At 41.2% G+C, this 18,137-nt stretch overlaps 2 protein-coding genes across 2 annotated transcripts in view; one reads left to right on the top strand and one right to left on the bottom strand.

The window, feature by feature from the left end:
- CITED2 (Cbp/p300 interacting transactivator with Glu/Asp rich carboxy-terminal domain 2) overlaps window positions 1-18,137 on the top strand; it is a 1,046,546-nt gene that overhangs the window by 234,845 nt on the left and 793,564 nt on the right. The gene's annotated exons all lie outside the window — the stretch shown is intronic.
- Window positions 5,571-18,137, bottom strand: part of HECA (hdc homolog, cell cycle regulator) — a 51,416-nt gene continuing 38,849 nt past the window's right edge. Inside the window, exons 2-4 of the mRNA XM_049788022.1 lie at window positions 16,644-17,684; window positions 8,892-9,046; window positions 5,571-5,824 (exon numbers count right to left, since the gene is read on the bottom strand). Coding sequence (XP_049643979.1) covers window positions 5,660-5,824; window positions 8,892-9,046; window positions 16,644-17,684 — 1,361 coding nt within the window. The 3' untranslated portion in view covers window positions 5,571-5,659. The remainder of the gene's footprint in view (window positions 5,825-8,891; window positions 9,047-16,643; window positions 17,685-18,137) is intronic.

Genomic DNA, 18,137 nt, shown 5'->3' with positions numbered 1-18,137 from the left:
ACAAAGTCAAAAGGCAATTATTGATTTTAATTACTATCTCCCTTTGAAATATCTTCCTGTTTTATTTTTCCTAAACATAAGGGCTGCTCTCAAATGTGCTTGTCACCCTCATGAATGCCTTACTTCTGGTTTTGCTCCTTGGTAAAACAAGTTCAAAGTTAATACTCAACTAGAAACAAACATCAACTCAAGAGTCTCATTTCACAAAGTAGTTTCCAGTTAGACATTAATTGTGTGCATTTACTCATTCAAGTTATCTGGGGCTCTTTATTCTAATATAAGTACAGTAGTTCATTCAATTCAGCAAATATATAGTTTATGAATTTAAAAAAAATTTGTTCTAAATGTTGGCATCTCTAATTTCTCTTGGGGAACATTTTCTGCTTTTAGCCTTCTTTATGGAGTATGTTTATCAAAGAATCCTAAAATTTGATTTTACAATATGATCTAAATGCAACCAAGGATTAAGAATCAATCACCGTGTCCATCCCCAGAAACAGAAACTGTGTGGCCCATTCCATTTGAATACTGGAAATGCACATCAGAGTTGTTGTACTGACTTCCATGTAATAAGGCACTGTGTTTTATACTTATTTTGTGGCTCTTGAAGCTTAGAAGAACCAGACTGAGCTTCTATAAAGTTATTACCACAATGATAAAAGACTGTCATTAAAAGAAAAATAACCTAAAAATACACTTCACATAGTGCAACTTTTACAGCATTTTATTTCAAATTACCTTATAAAGAATGTAGAAAACATGGAAAGAATAAAAGCTCAACACATGCCTTTTTTTCCTTTCAAAATATCTCTTTGCTAAAAAATCTGCCTACATATTTAGCAGTCTAATTTCTGAAACTTTTGCCAAAGCAATTTAAACAATATTTAAATAGAAATCATTGAAATCAAAGAAAAAAATTCCTCTGTTAATTCTTTATCACAGTAGCTTTGATGTTCCCATCTATGGTAAGATCTGTACTTTTCTTAACTGCAAGGAAATTTTGTTGATGCAAATTATCTAGTAGAAACCACAATATCCTGAGTCCTTCAGTCTTTTTTTTCTTCAGGCTTTATGTTAAATAAAATTCATGCTCCAGGACTCTATTATAAATAGTGGAAAACCTTGCTGTTGAGTAAGCTGGCACTCTTTCTTTACCAGTATCCCTATCTTGTATCCAAATACTTTTGTGGATTTCAACTTGGTTAGGAAATATAAAATAAAGAGACATGATATTTGAAAGATAAACTATTCTTGATCACAATGCAAAGTCAGCAAAAGTTTTAGAAATCAATTTTCATTTTCCTATAATGAGAAAACCTATTAAAAAATCAAGCCTTCATTAAGAAGGAAGGCCTAGGAATCAAAGAAAACATTTGTAGAAAATTATCTATTCAATAGATAATTCAAATTCAAAATAATTCAAAACACTTGAATTTCTTTTTTTTTTTTTTTTTGGTTTTTGGGCCACACCCGTTTGACGCTCAGGGGTTACTCCTGGCTATGTGCTCAGAAATCGCCCCTGGCTTGGGGGGACCATATGGGACGCCGGGGGATCGAACCGCGGTCCTTCCTTGGCTAGCGCTTGCAAGGCAGACACCTTACCTCCAGCGCCACCTACCCGGCCCCCAACACTTGAATTTCAACAAAGAAAAGTAACACACCAGAGGGTTAGTTTTTGAAATTTTATTCTTTTTAATACATACATTTCACAAACAGAAACCTTCTAACATCACACGCAATTCCAAAACCAAATGTTTCATTTTTATTGACATTCTTTAACTATTTACAATGTCTTCCCTTAACAAAAGTGCAATTCAAGACATCTTAACAAGAAATCTTTAATGACAAGAATGTAATTTTGAGCAAATTTTAATGATGCCCATCATTGCATTTTCTTTCATTTACCTGGGATAGTAATGAAGTCAACAGGACATAGAGACGAGCTGGGTTAGGCAGCATCCTATTAGAAGAATCAAACCATAGAAGAGTACTTTCTTTTCCTCTCCTGCTGAACCTACTCAACAGCTGCTATCATGAGACTAGATAGTAAAGCAAACTGGAGTTTCTGAGCCGAGTGAATGCTAAACATTGGCCTAACAGGACAAATATTAGCTTGGGTGGTCTCATCTAAATCAAACATCTGTTCATTTTACAGTTTAAATGCCTAATAATAGTTTTCCCCAAAATATATGAAAATAATTTTTACTCTGAAAATGAACTTCTTTTAAAAAAGCTGAAAATGGGAGTCCTTTATGAAAGCTATTTCTTAATTATAATGAAATCATTTACCCACTCTCCAATGCCATACCTTAGGTCCATCCTTTAAGATATAAACCCAGAATATCACCTACTTCCGATGCATGTGGAAAAGTTGGCCTATATGGGAATGAGGTTATCAGAAAGCTTTCTCACTGAAATAGTCTTCTCACTAAACTAATAAAGCCAATAAATTTGATCAAAATATATGAAGTTAGAATAGATGATAAAAAAAAAAATAATGGTCCCCCATGCCTGCCAGGAGTGATTTTTGAGCACAGAGCCAGGAGTAACCCCTAAGCACTGCCAGGTGTGACTCAAAAGCCAAAATAAAAAAAAAGATAAAAAATAATTTTGAAATTACTTATGAGTGGCTCATGTTACTAAAAATGCCAGCAGAAAAAAGAAAATGAACCTTTAAGTGATAGTATCTTTAATATCTAAGCCACAACAAAACCAATCTTTCTGACATATTCAAATTTATTTCAAAATCCTCAGAAATAATACTTTAAGAAGGCATGAAGATAATAATGAGATTAGTCGATCTTTAAAATAAGGCTTATTCTTCACCTTATTGCATAGCAATTATATTTCATTCTCAAATCAGCCAAATTTTCCCTTTTAAACAAGAATGTAATACCCTGAAAACAAAAAATAAAAATATTGGGGCCGGAGAGATAGCATGGAGGTAAGGCGTTTGCCTCTCATGCAGGAGGTCATCGGTTCGAATCCCGGCGTCCCATATATGGTCCTCCCGTGCCTGCCAGGAGCAATTTCTGAGCCTGGAGCCAGGAATAACCCCTGAGCACTGCCGGGTGTGACCCAAAAAACCACAAAAAAATAAAAAAATAAAAAAAAAATAAAAATATTAAAAAAAAAAATCCCAGGTATTACACTAGGCCTTATATAAGTGCAGCATCCTTACTTTGATCATCAAAGTAAAGGTCCAAAGCAAATTCTACCATTCAATGACAGTGAACCATGCCCATACTTATCGGTCAGAAAGTAAAGCAGAATGAGAAGAGATTCTATCAGACACTACATTCACTACAGTTGCAGACTGAGGAGCTTGCTGAATGTGATCTCTATGTAAACGTTAAGCCTTAGAACACCAACATAAGCAGATTATTCTAAACAAATTGAAGTTAAAAGAATAATATTGCAAATACTTTCCTAGCCACTTTAAATTCAGAAATAAAATCCAAATGGCACTCCGAAGAGCAGGGGAAATTAGTTATTTTTATAGTCAAAATTAGTACCTGGGCATATGATAGAATCAAGAGGAGAGCAGCTAATTCACAATTACGGTTGTGTGTATTAGAGACTAATTTGCAAGGGTTATATCCTGTATGCCTCCTTTAGTTGTCAAATCAAATATTGTCAGGACAATAATTTCTGCTTATTATAGGAATTGAGTATTTCTCCTCCTGGTGAAATGGTTTTTTTCAGATCATCAAACACAGAGCTAGATGTGCTAAAACAAATGATAATCACCTAACCTGAAAACTGAAGTATATTGTTTGATAAATTGTTCCTTTGATGAAGTGGTGTGTTTCAAAAAAACATTAAATATTTCAGTTAGTGGAAATAAAATTCACTTGCAATAATGCCTAAACACTGCTGACAAGAAAACCAATGATGGGGGAGGGGGAGGAGAAATGGCAGAAACCAAATGAGTATAATAAAATATTCATATAAACCCAAATTTGGTTATCAAAATTGCTATTTTAGCATATATATACTGTATTTGGAATGATCAAATTCCTTTTGAGAATATACGTACCAATTCCAATTCCGTAAGGTCATATCATTCTATCTTAATGACCAAGATAATGAACATAAGCTGTATTTTAGAAATCCCAATGTTCAGGCTAATCAAGTTATTTTAAGTTCCCATGTTTTCTGCTAAAAGTAATTATCATAGGGGTCTACAGAATAATCTATGTCCAAGAAGATGCTATGATTTCCAAAATGAAACACACCAAGAAATATTATTAAGTTAAAAAATTAGTCTCTTCTTCCTATTTTCCCAAACAAAAATGTCTTTTCTTACTTAAGGTCATTTTTCAAATTTTGGAACTCAAAACAGATAAAATGTGACCGTAAGCAATTAAACAAGGGGAGTTTAAACGTGGAAATGATTAGTTCTGAACTCAGTACCACCTAATTTATTTATTTATTTACTTATTTATTTTGGTTTTTCATGCCACACCCGTTTGATGCTCAGGAGTTACTCCTGGCTAAGCGCTCAGAAATTGCCCCCGGCCTGGGGGACCATATGGGACGCCGGGGGATTGAACCGCAGTCCTTCCTTGGCTAGCGCTTGCAAGGCAGACTCCTTACCTCTAGCGCCACCTCACCGGCCCCACCTAATTTATTTTTAATAATTTTAACAACTGTTCTCATGAATAACAATAATATGAAATTGTCAGATTCTGGTATTCATGTATTCTCTTTAAAAGTCCATGGGGGGGCCGGGCGGTGGCGCTAAAGGTAAGGTGCCTGCCTTGCCTGCGCTAGCCTTGGACAGACCGCGGTTCGATCCCCCGGTGTCCCATATGGTCCCCCAAGCCAGGAGCAACTTCTGAGCACATAGCCAGGAGTAACCCCTGAGCATTACCAGGTGTGGCCCAAAAATTAAAAAAAAATTTAAAAAAATTTAAAAAATTAAAAAGTTCATGGGGGCAATTAAAATAGAGGGGTTCTGAGTTTTCACTGCCAAACCCTTGGACCCAGTAGTCTCATGGCCAGATTAGTTTAGTATTCATTCTCTTACAAGTCATTATACCTAAAAATTATTTGCAGCATCATAGCTTTCTTACCTTGTGATCTGGATATCGGTTTTAGTATGAAACCTGACAAACTCCAACAGTGATCAAAACAGGACTCACATTCACTTTCAAGTAGTCTATAGGGTAAGTTGCAGGGTATAGAAACATACGGAATGCTAAGCCAGAAGACTCATTCCCTATCAGTTCTCCAGGCACAGACTTACATTCATTGTCACAGGTTTCTTCCAAGCCGCAGAGATTTCACTGCGGGTCTTGAGACAGTTCATGTTTTCAGTCAGTTTCCTCCCAACTCCAATGAGGCTTAGTTTATAGCCACATCATCCCTTTGCTAACTTCACCCCTCGTCTCCCCCACCTTAAAAGCTGCTTGAGAGACTTTTTGTGAACCACCACCCCCAGCTCAGGATTACCCAAGACTGACTCTGGTCATGAACACAGACCAACACTCGGGAGACAAGAGGGCAAAGAGAGGCTCCCATTTTCATGGCACATGTACACAAAGAAACTCTCCTTTAAATTAGAAAAAGAAAAAACAGTCACAGAATGTTTTCCTATAAAAGATATGTAATAAAGTAATGTCAATAAAATAGCTATTATAAAGCAAAACTTTCATCAATAAGCTTCAAGAACTTTGAAGGAAGAAAATGGCTTCACGAAATGGTAGTCCAGGTTCCCACAGTGTGGACACTGCTGCACGTTGCTGTACTCAGAGAAATATTGCATCCCAATCCGCACATCTATCACGGGCTTCCCACAGTGCTTACAGTTCAGGCGGGCCTGGAGAGAAAACGCACACAGTCAGCCCAATGACCATCCCCAACGGAGCATCGTCCACAGCCAAATAGGAGATCTTCACATTGGGGAAATTAATTGGGACCAGAGAAGCATTACTTTTACCACCCAAAAAGGAAAGTGAAGGGAGATAAAAATAACTATCTGTGTGAGTAGAGAGTGGGGGTGTAGGTAGGGGTCTTGAGGCCACTCCCTACCTTGGCCAGCCAGGCTGCCGGCGAGGGCCTTAGGTGGTGGTACTGTTTTGGTCAGAGTAGGGACCTCCAGGGCCTAAGTATGGTGCTCTTGACCCCCAGTACTACCCCCTGGCCATGTTCTGGAGACCTTGTAGATCCGTTTGGTCTAAAATTTCCCATGCCCTCACCATATGCTATCTTTTCACCAAGATATTCTTTTTAAAGACTCATTACCAGTCAGAGAGACAAATGACTCCTGATAGTATCATAGCTGCTGGTAGTTTTGCCTTCTGCTAGAAAAAAAATTTCTAAATGTTTATCTCCTAAATGTTTCTCTTCTAGAAAGAAATCACCACTGAATTGATTTCAGAATGTTGCTGAAACCAATTTCTCTCATCGCAAACTATATAAATCATTGAAAATACTGAACTTATTTTTATGTTTCTTAAATTTCTATTATTTACTTGATTCTTTGGACCAAATGTGGTACTGCTTAGAACTTATTCCTGGATTTGGACTCAGGGGTCACTCCTGGAGGGCTCAGAAGACCATATAGGGGTGCTGAGGACCAAATTCAGGTCGGTTGCATGCAAGGCAAGCACCCTACTCACCATACTATCCCTTAGCCCCTGAGCATTTTTTCAGTCTAGTCCTAATTACATTTTTTTCCAATGTAAAAACAAAATTTTCTTACAGTATGATTGAGTGTACCACATCAAAGGACATGAGAGCACTAACTTGAAAAGGTATTTACACCCCTAAAACATGAAATTAAATGTCTACCAATAGCTCAGTATATAAAGAAGTAGTGGAACAGTCCAACTTATTAAATTGTTTTTACTTGCATTCATTTTAGTTTTTATTCGATCCCAAGTATACAGTTATAAAAAATTTATACAAATCAAATGTTTACTGACAAATTGTACCCAAAAAAAGTTCTTTTAAAACCATTTTTTTTTTGCAATACTCACATTGAGTTATATAACTTCTTATGGGATCGTATAGCATCAACTTTAAGATCAACTAAGAAGTTCTAATGAAGATATACAGTGAAATACTCCCCTAATTTTAGAAATGATGGCACCTTGACTTTTGGGACAAAAATGGATGAAATGAGGTGATAATTCAAAGTGAAATAAGGAAGTGAAAAATAACTACCAGATGGTTTCATGTATTTGTGGAACACAACTAACTGCAGAGTGGGAAAATAAAAACAAAAACTAAAAATCATAGTCAGTGAGAAAGCTGGCACTGAGCAAAGAGATGGTGTACAGGAGACTGAATAAAGGTAGGATGGTGGTGGAACACTGGTGGTGAGAACGTTGGTTTCCTATATGCATAACCAGAAATTTTATGGTACTGTGAGCCAATGATAAATCAGTAATAAAAATAAATTACCTAAATGTTCTAACAATATCCAAATAAAACTCACAATGGGGAAGAAATGTAATGTTTATCCTGAGTCTCTGGAACCCATTAGAATTCTCACTAATCTTTATTCATGTAGGGTCTCTAGTGAAGGTTTGCAGAGACAGGCTCAAGGACTTATGTCAATACCAGCAGTTATAAATACAACAGACCTTCCATTTAAATTCATTTTTAAAATAGAAAAGTATAAGCTCAGTTTGTCCTCACATACTCCTGTGAAGTAAGCACTCATCTGTGAATTTCAAATGATAAAACAGAAACTACAGAATCATAAAGTAAAAAAAAAAAAATTAAGACTGGAAGCTGCATACTATCGATCTCTATACTTTCAGTCATTATGTGGACTAACAGTCCATACCCAGTTACATTTCCTTGAAAATAATTAGCCTACAGTGAAGATCTAAAAGATTATCTTATTTCCAAGACTAAAATTTAAAAGGAAAAGCAATAGATGATTTCAAGTAACAAAAGTTCCTTTTCTAAACTACATATTCTACCTACGTAAAATAAATATATATCCTGCCAATCTTTTAATCCTACTCTTAAAAGCTAACATCTGAATAAATTGCTAATAGCAAAAATATTCCCTTGATAAAAGTCATACCATAGAGTCAAGGCAGAGCACAAGTCTTACATATATTAGGTCTTGGGTTTGATCTCACATGAGCACACACATACACACATACACACAAAAAACACACATCACAAACCACAATATTAAGCAGATAAAACCATGTGGTGACTAATAAAATGTTTACGAAATATATGTTAAAAACTAGGCTTGAAAACTGAAGAACAAGGAAAATTTCTTTCTCCTCCAATTTAGGAACTACATATTAATGAATTGTGTAACAAGTGCTTAAAAATAAACTAGTTTAAAATCTCTTAAGCATTTTGCTTGGTCTCCTGTGCATCTAACTTCCTGTGACTAACTTCCATGTTTGTTCATATTTGCCTTTTCCTGATAATAGTGACATCTCAATTCTCTGAGCTTATCAGGAAATGCCTCTTAGCAGAGCTTCAAGTATCACAAAGCATCTGTGTGGACCTCACACAGCAGGTGGGCTGGGTGCAGCTGTGCCACCCCACAGAAGGAAAGACACCAGAAGAACATCCTCTCTCCCCAAAGACAGCAAAATTTTGATCTTCTTTTCAAAGAACAGTTTTGCCTTACTGGAAATGATTTACTTATAACTTCTACAAGCTTAGAAAATGCAAAATGGAAACTGCCCAGGGTCCTCCTCCAATATTCAGACACAGGTAGTGGCTCGCTTTTCATAAATGAGCACTCTCTGTGACAGCTCTCTCTAAAGTGCTCTTTGGATCTGGCACTCTGGAACATTTCCCAGGTAACCATCCACTCACTCTCCTACAATCCCTACAAGGTCTCTGCTGGAGGCTGGAAACAAGCCATCGAGTACAGTCGGCTTCAAAGGGTCAGTACCAACCTGACAGCAGGGAGAGGCGGCCAGGATGTCGTAGGTGTACATGGTGCCCAGCTGGTGCCAGCTGCCGTCCCACCGCGACTTGCACTTGATGCAGATGATCTTGTGAACCCCTTCCAAGCAGTCCACACACACAGCGTACAGGTGCATGAGTCTCCCTGCGCACAGAAGACACGGTGCTGAGAGAGGCCATCAGGCAGCCATCTGCTGCCAAAGAGGATTAAAGCAAATGGCTCCTCCATCAAGTAGAAACAAACAATGTCATTTGGATCAACATAAAAGAGAAGGTGACAGCTACTGACTACGGTCAAATTGTCCTTTTAGAATATTGCTTTTCTCAACAGGGTTTGCATTTTATTTCTGATCTTATGAAATAGTTACTTCAATTCACTTTCCTGGCAAGTGCTGCGAAGTTCACAGTATGGACATTCAAATGGCTAAGCCAGAGGTGTTTGCTACCAGCTTGTGATCACGCACTCCTCCTGCTCAGACGTTCATGCATAACATACAGAGACTGAGCCCACCCGTGATGCTTCAGTCACGGACTCCCAACCACCTGCAAGTCCCGTCACAGATAAACCAAAAGTTAGTTTCAGTATTACAAGTCCAGAATCAACACCACCATCAAAGTTACTGTTAGTTCCTGTCTCCAAACTTGCCCAAACATGGCCATATCTAACTTAAAAACAAGAATGATAGCCTCTACTTTAAAATGGCTGGTTGGGTTTTTCTGCCACACCACAATGCTAACACTAGTCTTATCTTTATGCTCAGGACTGATCCCTAGTGGTGCTCAGGGGACCAAACCAAGGATGGCCATATGCAGAACAAGTGTCTTAAACCCTGTACTAGCCCTCTGGCCCTACTTTAAAGTCACAACTCATTTTTTTTCAGTATTTAGCAACATCTAGGGCTTATAAAGGAAAGGTGCTTCTTGGTTTATGTGGCAGGGGTAAGGATCCAAATCAGAGTAAGAAAATGGCCAAAACGCACGTAGGCAATGTTGAAGGGCAACAGAGCCACTCATACACGAAGATCAGAGAGCTCCACCGTGATAACACTTCCTGGGGACAGCCAGCTAGTTAGGGGCAGATTGTTGACAATGTGCTGCTCACTCCACTAGACCCCCTGCTGGGTGGATCTTCCATGGAAAAGACTAGCCTATTCCTTACAATGGGAGAAGGGTTGGGTACTTGTCGGGGAACTCTTCACTGCCTCTGAATGTGAGAGTTTCTGAATGTCTGGAATGTGGAAGACACTCTATAACTATGTTCTGGGTGAAAGAATGAGGCTTATTAGTAGGCAAAAATAATAATAATAATAAAAATATATATATAACCTGAGAGGCCTCTGATATCCAAAACAGGGAAGGTGAATGTGAATGTTTCTGAATGTCTGGAATGTGGAAGACACTCTATAACTATGTTCTGGGTGAAAGAATGAGGCTTATTAGTAGGCAAAAAATAATAATAATAATAATAAATATATATATAACCTGAGAGGCCTCTGATATCCAAAACAGGGAAGGTGAATGTGAATGTTTCTGAATGTCTGGAATGTGGAAGACACTCTATAACTATGTTCTGGGTGAAAGAATGAGGCTTATTAGTAGGCAAAAAATAATAATAATAAAAAATATATATATAACCTGAGAGGCCTCTGATATCCAAAACAGGGAAGGTGACAAGCGGTACTGCCAATACTACCCACTTCTGCTCTAGGGGACGGTGTTACCCTCACTCAGGGTAGCCGGGGTGCATTTTGCTTTCAATTCCAGTCTCCCTTCTCTTCTTACTCACTGTAGTTCTCAAACGACACAAAGACTCCTGGGGTTACTGCCAGGAAGGGTGAAGTGAAGACAGACAAGAAGTTCAGGTGTTGGTCATAACAATGGCCATGACAGTAGAGTGGACAGAAAACGTGTTTTTCCAGGATTTGGTGCTGTGTTATAAGTATCCATCAGTCACTTCCTATAGTCCTAACACTGTTATTTCCACTGCACATGGTAGGAAGTAAAACTCAAGAGGTCCTACATGGCTTACCCAAGGACACAAAGACAGGAAGCAGCCAAGGATGTCCAAGGATGGGAATACAGGGCCCCACACATCCTTGCCCCACTTCTGTTTGACTTTTAACATTCAAATTCACAGAAAGTCCTAGCTCAGATGATCTATAGGTTTCTATCACATGCTACTATGTACCCCTATATACAGAAATCCAAAGTACTTTACATTTCTAAAGTCTACGATGTGAATTCACGCACAAAAAGGAGATGCTCAGGCCAGTCTTCAGCAATTGGGCATATGTCTTGCATGTGTGAGACCTAGGTTCAATCCCTGGAAGGGTTAAGAGAAGGGGTGATTTTTGCCCATTTTTCTTCTTTCCTTCAAACAGAACCACATAACTTGAACCATCTTGTTCTGCCTCACAAATTGAAGGGGAAATAATGGAGGGTACCAAGACCGAACAGTTGTATGAACAATAAGTAGAAATAAAAAAATGGGGCCGGGCGGTGGCGCTAAAGGTAAGGTGCGCCTGCCTTGCTTGCGCTAGCCTTGGACGGACCGCGGTTCGATCCCCCGGTGTCCCATATGGTCCCCCAAGCCAGGAGCAACTTCTGAGCACATAGCCAGGAGTAACTCCTGAGCGTTACCGGGTGTGGCCCAAAAGCCAAAAAAAAAAAAAAAAAAAAAAGAAATAAAAAAATGATCAGACTTAAACACCAAATTCAAAGCCAATGACAACAGAATCAATAACCAATCTACAACAAGCTAGACACAGAGGGGACCACTTATACTAACACCCCGGGGGTAAAGGAAGGGGATATGGGATGCATACTGGGAACAGGGGTGGAGAGAGAACAACACTGGCGGTGGCAATGCCCCTGATTCAATGTCGCTATGTACCTAAAATATTACTTTGAAAGATTTGTAATCCACTTTGGTCAAAATAAAAATTTAAAAAAAATAAAGAAGGGGTGGGGGAGTCTACATACTAGCACACAAAGAACTGCCTAATGAGATGAATCTTAATGAACTGAGAACTTCTTAAAGGAAGAGTCAGAGAGCAGCAGTGCTCAAGAGGCTGGGGAGGGGAGCAAGAAGGACAAGAGAGTGAGTCCCACAGTGGGATCACTGGAAACAAGCCATTCAGTAGCACAGAATCCACCGCAGTCTGGAATACTGTGTTCAGAAGGCTGAAAAGAGGAAAGACTAAGCATTTTCTTTCATTACATGTTGTGATTGAATTGAAAGAAATGTGGCAATAAGCACAGACACCTGTGGCACTGTTTTGCCAGGCACTGATAAACTCTTCCTGTAGTTTAACTTCAAGATCTCCTGGTGCATGCCTCTTAGTGATGTGCAGGCCTTTTTCATTTCTGTTCTTCTCTATCTTCACCAGATGGGCACCCTCCAGATTCAGTCGTGGGCTGTGTCATATACTTTTTACTTTTCCTTTCATTTCTCTTTCCTCCCCCATACAAGAATTCTTCCACAATTTAGCAGTTTTACCACCATACTTATAAAAGAAGCTCCGTGATACACACCTCAAATGTTCATTTATTTTCTTTTTGTTTTTAGTTTAAGGGGTCACAACCGGCAGTGCTCGGGACTTATACCTGGCTCTGAGTTTAGGGGTCACTCCTGGCAGTGTTTGAGGAACATTTTGGAGTGCTGGGGATTAAATCTGAGTTGGCCATGTGCAAGGCAAATGCCATACCTGCTATATTATCTCCACAGCTCATCGATGAGAATCTGTAATAGCACTTGCTAGAAACATTCACACAAAAGTCACAGCATCCCTCCAACTCCAATATGCAACACTCCTCAGTGCCTTTCCCCTAAGATCAGGTCCCTTTCCCAACTGCTCTGTAACAGCAGCATTTATCAGGTCCCAAAACCAAGAGTGCCAACAAGAACCCATTTTCCCTTCTACAGTCATTTTTCAGTCACAACTTCCCAGCCCTGCTATAATTATTTTCATTAAAATCATTTCTTTCAAGGCAGGAAAAGACCTCAAAGGGCTGGAGCACAGGTTTTATATGCTGAGACTCCATGTTCAATCCCTAGCACTACACAGCTTCCTGAGCATTGCTGAGATGGCTGTGGTGAACCAGAGCACCAATAAAGGGGAGCAGCAGTGATCACTGGCCCAAGCACTGGCCCATCTGACACGGACAGTCAGGGATAGTATTACAGAAAGTGGCCTGGACACCTGAGCACTTCCTGGGAAGGCAAAATATTGTCTTCCTGTGGTACTTTCCTTGCATGTGGCCAACCTAAGCCTGATCCCCAGTGTCAGAAATGGTCCTCAAAGCACTACCAAGAGTGATCCCTAAGCTCAGACCAGGAGAAAGCCCTGAGCACTGCTGGGTGTGCCAGCCTACCAAAATAGTATCCTACCTTTCTTTTCCTCCAGTCACCAGCCATCATCTATTGCTTCCTTCCATCTAGACTAAAAAAATAAGTTTCAACAGTATCTAGGTTCCACCCATTTCAAACAACTTCCCCACAAAATAATCATGTGCTTAGTTTTTAAAAATCCTTCAATTCCCAAATAAGATAAAATTCTCTGCTACAGCTTAAAAGGTCACCCATAATCTGGTCTCCAACAGCCCTGCTCATTTTCCTTTCTAGACTCTCTGCTCTAACCAAAGCTTCTCCCCAACTTCTTTTCATCACCATTATGTATTATTCTTTTGTTCCCTTTCCTTCTGATAAGGATAAGATGCGCTAGACCCTCTGCTAATCAAAATCCAGCCAACCTTTGGCCATCTGCCTTCTATGACTTACTTTGACCATGCAGGTACATGTATCCCTCTACCTCCATCAAAATCATGGACTGTTTAGCTTGAAATATCTATGTGTTATGAACTCCACTGATCATCCTGTGTCTCATGCCTGGCAAGGTGTGTCTGTCATCTTTTTGTAGAAGACTATACACTGAGGAAAGGTGAATGATACAGTACAGTTCTGGAATTAATAAGTTTGGTGGATGAAATGGATTCAATGGAAAAAAGTGTCCATCAGAACAGAATAAGCGGAACCTACTCTCTTGAATCTTATTCATCTTCATTAAGACTATTTCATTTTAGAATGAAGTCTTGCCTTTTAAAATGACAGCATGGCAGCAACTCGGCTAAAATTATTCCCACTTAAAAAAAAAAAACTTTTTCTCCCATGAAACTGAGGTATTTGTACTACTGAACCAAAATGTAGGCCCAAAACTGGAAGGAAAAATGGCATGTCACTGGACAGCAAGCATAATGGAGGGCAAGTGAAATGCTAAAGGGAAAAAGGGGTACACACAAGCAACCACACTTTCCAGGCAACTTTCCCATCAGCAGCAGCAAAATCTACCTCATACCTTACTTTGGAATTTTGTCGCTGGGGTTTTTTTTTTGCTTGTTTTGTGGACACACCCAGCAGTGCTCAGGCTTACTTCTGACAGTGCTTGTGGACCATAGAAAATGCCAGAAATCAAACCTAAATCAGCTGCTCATACATTCTAACTACTGTACTATTGCTCCAGCTCTACTCTTGTCATCTTAATAGAATGAAAGTGATGTTACTGGCTCAAGCCCTCTGTAGAGAAAACTATGTAAGTCGCACTTCCCATTCTCACTCATTCTCAAGGAAAGTGCTTGCCTTGATCATAGCTGACTCAAGTTTGATTACTGGCTCCACACAGGGTCCGGTCCCCTGAGTCCCACCAGCAATGATCCCTAGGTACAAAGCCAGTCAGGAGTAAGCCCTGGGCACCAGTGGGTGTAACCCAAAAAAATGAAACAGAAAACAAAGAAAAAAAAAACGTATATATATGAAATTGTTTAGGTTTTTGAAAATAAAAATATTAGAAATTATCAAAGAAAAATTGTAAAAGGAAATTTCCACCAAACTAAAACTGAGTTTACAAAGTCAAAATGCCAAGATGCACTATGAATGGAGGAAAATGACCCATTTGAAACTTCAGGATACAAAGGATAAAGAAAAGATCTAAAAGTTGTTGGGTAGAGGAGGAATAGAGAGTAGAATAAGGTCACTGCAATAGGAACAGCAACACTGAAAGAGAAGAAATATCTTCACAGGTCCAAGGATCCAAGATTTGCTATTCAGAAGACTATACCCAGCCAAACAATAATCAAGTCTAAAAAGCCTCAGAATCGAGATATCCTCAGACTTTCAGAGTCTCAAAACATTTGTTTTCTCAGACAGCTCCTGGGCATATTTTCTAACAAACTGAGGTAATAAATCAAGAAAAATAAAACATAGGATCTAGAAAAGAGATTAAGAAACAGGAAAGCAATTAGAGAATTTCTAAGGGGTGGCTATTAATACAAAAGGTACTGAATGCACCAGGACAGGTACAATAAGATGAAAAGTTCCACAAAAAAAATTTCTAGAAAGAAGTTTCATACATTTTCTGATCAAAGAGTCGAAATGAGAACCTCTAGCATCACATATGGTCCCCTGGGCACTACCAGGAGTGGTTCCTAAGCACAGAGCCAGGAGGAAGCCCTGAGTGCTGCTATGTCTGACCCAAAAACAGAATCGGGGAAATTAGGTAGAAAGGTTTTCAACTGGTGGTTTGCAGACCTACTGGAGAGTAACCAGTTTTTAAAAATGCTTGGGAAACAAAAATGTGAAGCAATTAACAATGTTAATAAAAACCAAAATGTCTACATAGCACTTTATATCAAAAAGATCAAACTTCTTGATCCAGCACTAAATTTTTGCAGTTATAGCAGCAAAAGCCACAAAGGATTTAATCAAGAGCCAGGGAGAGCGCTCAAAAGGGCTGAAGCACTTGCTTTGCATCTGAGAGGTCTGGGCTTGATCCCTGATTCCATGTGGTCCCTGCAAGATGTGATCCAGATTATTTTTAAATATTCATAAAAATTGATACATTATCCTAAGAAAAACAAGGAAATGCATAAAAGCAGTCAACTATTTGACTAAGCAAGTCTAAGGGCAATACCTAAATTTAGAGGGGGAAAATATCAGTTTTTTAAATAATGACAGTCTAAGGAATAATGATAATGATGATGATAACCCTAAGGCATCACTTAAGATAAAACTGTCTTTAAAAATGAGTTAGCTGGGGTTGGTGGGAAGATCAGTGTTGACATTTCATTTTTCCATGGGGCCTCTTAGTCCTGCGTTCACACATACAAGTCCTCTGCAAATCAATGCAACAGTTGGATGTAAACTGAGATTGCATATCATCCAACTCTGGATGCTCTGCAAGCCCCCTAGTAGGGCAGGCACCCCGGTCATGTCTGAGCAATCAGATCAGTTCCCCTCATTCCTCCTTCTGAGAACCTCATTTTTCATAACGTCAATATGAACTCAGCTGAAAGCACCTTGGCTCTCTAAGCCCCGCGTCACTAAACACTGAGATGCAGAAGGATCAGAGAGAAAATCAGAGAGAAAACTTTCTGGGGAGTTCACCCAGTTTCAATGGCCACTTTCCAGTGAGTTGCCTGATTCCACAATTCCCTCTCAGACAAGTCCATCCTTCCAACCATCATAAAACTGACCATCAGAAAATGATTCTTGGAATTGGTATACAACAGAATCATAAAGGCACCCACAAGCACTGCACAGGGGAGGTAGGGAGTGTCTGAGGGCAGAGCCCCCATGTTAGAAGGTTTTAGAAGCAAGGGACACCAAAGCTTGGCTCAAAGCAGACCCATCTCATCTGCCACTCTGCTAGGCACAAAATGCAGAGGGGGGGTGTCTACCACCTCTGTACCTTGGAGGTGACAAGGAACATCGTATTCGATCTCATCATGCCTCGATGGGCTCAAGAACAGAGTCCCATCCACCAGCGGGAACTGCTCGAAGACGGGCAGCGCCCGGTGGCACAGGGCACAGTTGACCACGTTCCGGTGGCTGGCACTGAGCGCGGCCAGGATGAACTTGCGCAGGTCCTCGCCCTGGCCCACTTGGGCATCATCCTCCATGCGCACATGGAAAGTGTTCAGCTTATGCCGGGGGATGTGGGCCAGCAGCTCCGAGAGGTCCAGGCGCCGCAGGAACTGGATGGGGGCATCCAGGTGGGCACCCCGGTGCCCCGACAGGCCAGCTGCAGCCGGGCCATAGTCCAGGTGGCTGTGTCGGAACATGTGGCCTGCGCCCAGGGCCTTTTTGTGGGGCTCCAGGTGGATGGCGTTCTTGAGGAACTCCCCGAGGTAGCGGGAGGCCCGGGGCCCCCCAAAGTGGGCTGGGGCCAGGATGGAGTAGCCGGCTGGGGGAGACTGGCCGGGGGAGCCACAGGGCGAGCGGGTCCCGCCGTAGCCCTTCTCCTGCGAGTTCTGCCGGTCCAGGGAATGCCGCCGTGGGCCCCCGTCGTGGCCCAGGCCTTTGGGGGGCTTGGCTGGGGGCCGGCACTTCTTGGCCTCCTCCCCAGCAGCCTCCCCCAGCGGCCGGCCGGTGTTCTTCTCCACGCCCGCCTTCTTCTTCTTCTCCTCCTGCATGCGCTTCACCTGGTACCAGTCGGTGTCCTTCTTGAGGTGGCCCTGGCCACAGCGGCAGGAGCAGAAGCGGAAGGCCAGGTCGTAGCCCCTCTTGGTCCACATGTTCTGGCGGCACTGCTTCTCGTTCCAGCTGCGGGCCCGGCCGATGCAGTTGAACTGGACCAGGATGCTGCTCTCCCACTCGTAGAAGCACTGCAGGTGCATCCAGGTGCTGCCCGGGCACTGCTCGTTGTTGCACACCACCTTCTGGTAATCGTCCTTCTCCAGGTCCACCGGCCTCCCGAAGCTGCAGATCAAGGGTGTGGCACAGGGGGCCTCTGCGGAGGAAGGACACAAAGGGGAGAGAGTGAGCTGGCGCGGGGGACACTGCGGAGAGCAGGGTGCGTACCAGAGGTGCAGGGCAGCCTCCCCGAAATCACGATGAGCACCACACACACACACACACCACGTTCCTCTGGTATGCCGTGCCAACCATGGAGAGTATGTGATCTGTGGGTGAGCACACTGGCGAGCTTAAGAAATCCGAACCCTTTGGGGTGGGCGCACTAAGCTCGGTGTCAGGGCCTGTCATGGCATAGAATGAGGGTTTCCTAAGAAGTGGTTCTACATTCCTTTAGAAATGAATTGTGCCGTGGGGCCAGAGCACAGCAGTTAGGGTCTTTGCCTTGCATGTGGCTGACCCAGGTTCGATCCCCAGCATCCCACATGGTCTCCCAAGCCTGCCAGGAGTAATTTCTGAGCACAGAGCCAGGAGTAACCCTGGAGAGCCA

This window comes from Suncus etruscus, chromosome 15 (genome assembly GCF_024139225.1).
Source record: "Suncus etruscus isolate mSunEtr1 chromosome 15, mSunEtr1.pri.cur, whole genome shotgun sequence".
Classification (NCBI taxonomy): Eukaryota; Metazoa; Chordata; class Mammalia; order Eulipotyphla; family Soricidae; genus Suncus; species Suncus etruscus.
This window is presented reverse-complemented; position numbering and strand designations above follow the sequence as displayed.